At 49.2% G+C, this 2,783-nt stretch overlaps 1 protein-coding gene across 2 annotated transcripts; it reads left to right on the forward strand.

Moving 5' to 3' along the window:
* Positions 1–9: 9 nt before the first annotated feature.
* LOC116380266 (supervillin-like) lies at positions 10–2,768 on the forward strand. Of its 2 annotated transcripts, none has more exons than XM_031842208.1 (2): positions 10–203; positions 285–2,768. In XM_031842208.1, the coding sequence occupies exon 2, from the start codon at positions 329–331 to the stop codon at positions 1,010–1,012; it is 684 nt and encodes a 227-aa protein (XP_031698068.1). In that variant the 5' UTR covers positions 10–203; positions 285–328; the 3' UTR covers positions 1,013–2,768. The 2 variants fall into 2 exon arrangements, with proteins under 2 accessions (XP_031698068.1, XP_031698069.1); XM_031842209.1 differs by having other exon boundaries at positions 291–2,768.
* The last annotated feature ends 15 nt before the right edge of the window (positions 2,769–2,783 follow it).

Raw genomic sequence — 2,783 nt, forward strand, 5'->3', positions numbered from 1 at the left:
GTGTGTGTGTGTGTGTGTGTGTGTGTGTGTGTGTGTGTGTGTGTGTGCGTGTGTGCGCAGAAAGGAACGTATAGCTCGGCGGTTGGAGGGCATCGAGGGTGAGGTGCAGCCGTCTCTGCTGCCGAGTTTAGTGGCCAACCGGCTTCTGGAAGAGGACACACCACGATACACAAGGGCCTCTGATCCCTGTGAGCCCTTTGGAGGTGAGACAAGTGCAGCACCTTGACTCTTTTGTTTGTGCTTCTATGGGGATAACTGACTTGTGTTCTCTTCGTGCCTCCTAGTTACAGTCCAGCGGTATGGCATAGAGGGATTTGAAATCCCAGAAATGCAGCTGGCGGCTCCGGAGCGACAGTCCAGAGCTCCCTGCAGACCTGACCCTCAGTCCTCCATCCACACGGAGCCTGTCTACACTTCGGCCTCCACCACCGGTGCCCCTAAGCTCGAGTCCAAGGCTGAGCGCATCGCCCGCTACAAGGCCGAGCGGCGTAGGCAGCTGGCCGAGCGCTACGGCATCTCTTTAGATCAGGAGCCAGACTCGGACCAACCCCTGCGCCGTGCCCGGAAGGATTCGGAAGGCTCAGAGAGGCGAATTCGCGGGGAGTCGGTGGGGGAGGACGGGCGGGACAACGCCCTGAGTTCTTACACCGGCACGTCCGCCACCAGCCCGAGGGCGGGACGCTCGGCACCACAGCACAGCCACCCCGACCCGGGTCACGGGATGGGTCGGACCAGGGTGGACTCCTTTACAGAGAGGGAGAGGCTGATGAACCTGGAGAATCAACGCAGAGCTGCTCCGCCCGAGCCTCCGTCCTCTTCCTCATACATGGACGTGACATCGTTGTCCTCGGCAGCCAGGGTTCCCGCCAAGGACTACTCTGTCACAGGGATGCCACCCAGTTCACCCAAGCTGAGCAGGCACCTTTCCCTCTCCTCACCTAAGCACGGGGTGTCTCCTGGGGACCTATTCATCGAGCAGCAGGCCCACAACATCCTCAGCAGACAGGGGTGAGTGGTCTGATCACTTTTTGCCCTCATCGTCTTTGATTTCTATTTATATCGAAGGTAGTTTCTTTTCCTTGTTTCACAATTTATGAAGCAGAGTAGATATTATTCTATGAATTGGCCTGTGGCTAATGCTATCTCATTAGCAGACCATTCCCCCCTCTTGTCGTCCTTTGGTTTCATACCGGTAAGTTCTGGAACAATCTTTGAGACCCACAGCTGGCCTTGTAAAATATACCAGGCAGACTGATACAAAATATTTGTTTGTGTTGTGTTTCTATTCCAGACATTTCAAGTGTATCTGTTGAGAAAAAACAATTAATTCCCAAAGGAACTCTCATTAGCCTGCATGTTGCTCTTTTGTTAGGAAAAGCCATTTCCGAGGCTGTTCGGATAAAGTAAACCTCTGGCTCTGTGGCTGATCCCACTTTTTACCAATGCTGATAAAAGCACCAGCTGCTTCCTTAAAGGATAGTTCCAGTTTATTACAACTTGAGATGAACGAATGGTTACTATCAGTCTGTTGTTAATATCCATCACAGTTTTCAGACCGATTTTTGTGGTTCAACTTGTTACACTGTGCCGTACTTGCAGTAGTTGTGCTTGCACCAAGGCTGGATTACCAAGCAGGCAAGCTGCCCCGAGACCCTCAGGGGCCCCCAAGGGCTCAAGACTGTCTTCATGGTAACTTGATTGCCTGTATTTGTTTGGTGATATACCAGTAAAACTGAAATGGTAAACGCCATACTGTGGCTCTTGCTTTTTGACTTGACTTGTCTTGTAGAGGGGCTCTGTTTCAAAATCTAGTTTTAATATGTTTAATATTTCAGTGTTTAATTTATATGGTTTGATCTGTAGACTAACTGATTTACAGCAAACCTGGGACAGGGTTAGCTTCCACCTTAGAAGAACAGTTCAGTTTTTAGGTTCTGGGCAACATAGATTGGGCAAACATGTCAGGGGTGACTCATGGGGGCCCACAGTTCAATTTCTGCCCGGGGGCACACTATTTGGCCTAATCCAGTCCTGGCACACACACAGTTTACTTTGCAATGAGAGATTAAACCCAATTTATACTTTCCACATCTGCGTGGCCAAGAGGAACAACCCTACAATATTGGGAGCCAAGCAACTCGACCCATTTGGTATGGACATGCCCTCCAAACAGCATTACCCCTGAAATGATTGACAAAAGTAATACAACAAAAAAGTAATTAACTGGAATTATCCTTTAATTGTGTTAGTCAATACTGATTAGCAGCTCCAGTGCTCAATAAATCAGGCATTCATTAAATACATGACTGTGAAAAACTGGTTTATTCTTCTAGCGTTACCTTTTCCCAACAGAACAGCACTCATCATCATTTTATCATCTGATTTTTAAGACCCCATGGGACAGCCAGTGTTCCTTTTCCTAAAAGTCCATCTTTAAAAGTGCCAGTATTTTAATCTGCAGCAGATGGATTCATTGCTGCTGCAGAGGATAAGCGCTAAGGAGTGTTGTGATAGTGTACAGATAGTATCAGCACACTCCACATCTGTGATGTAAGAACCAGCTGGCCCAGCCCAGGTCTCGACCAGGTTTGACCCTTCAGTTCGTGTTGCTAACGAAGAGATGAAGATGATTCTACACCCGACTATACGCGGTCATTCCCTATCCCATCACTTCCTCTCGCTGCTCCTAAATCCCTCTCTCAGGTTTCAACACTTGGCCGGCGTGCGCGTGTGTGCGTGTGTGTGTGTGTGTGTGTGTGTGTGTGTGTGTGTGTGTGTGTGTG

The sequence above is a fragment of the Anarrhichthys ocellatus genome, unplaced genomic scaffold (assembly GCF_004355925.1).
Source record: "Anarrhichthys ocellatus isolate YVR2014 unplaced genomic scaffold, GSC_Weel_1.0 scaffold6620, whole genome shotgun sequence".
In the NCBI taxonomy this organism is placed as follows: Eukaryota; Metazoa; Chordata; class Actinopteri; order Perciformes; family Anarhichadidae; genus Anarrhichthys; species Anarrhichthys ocellatus.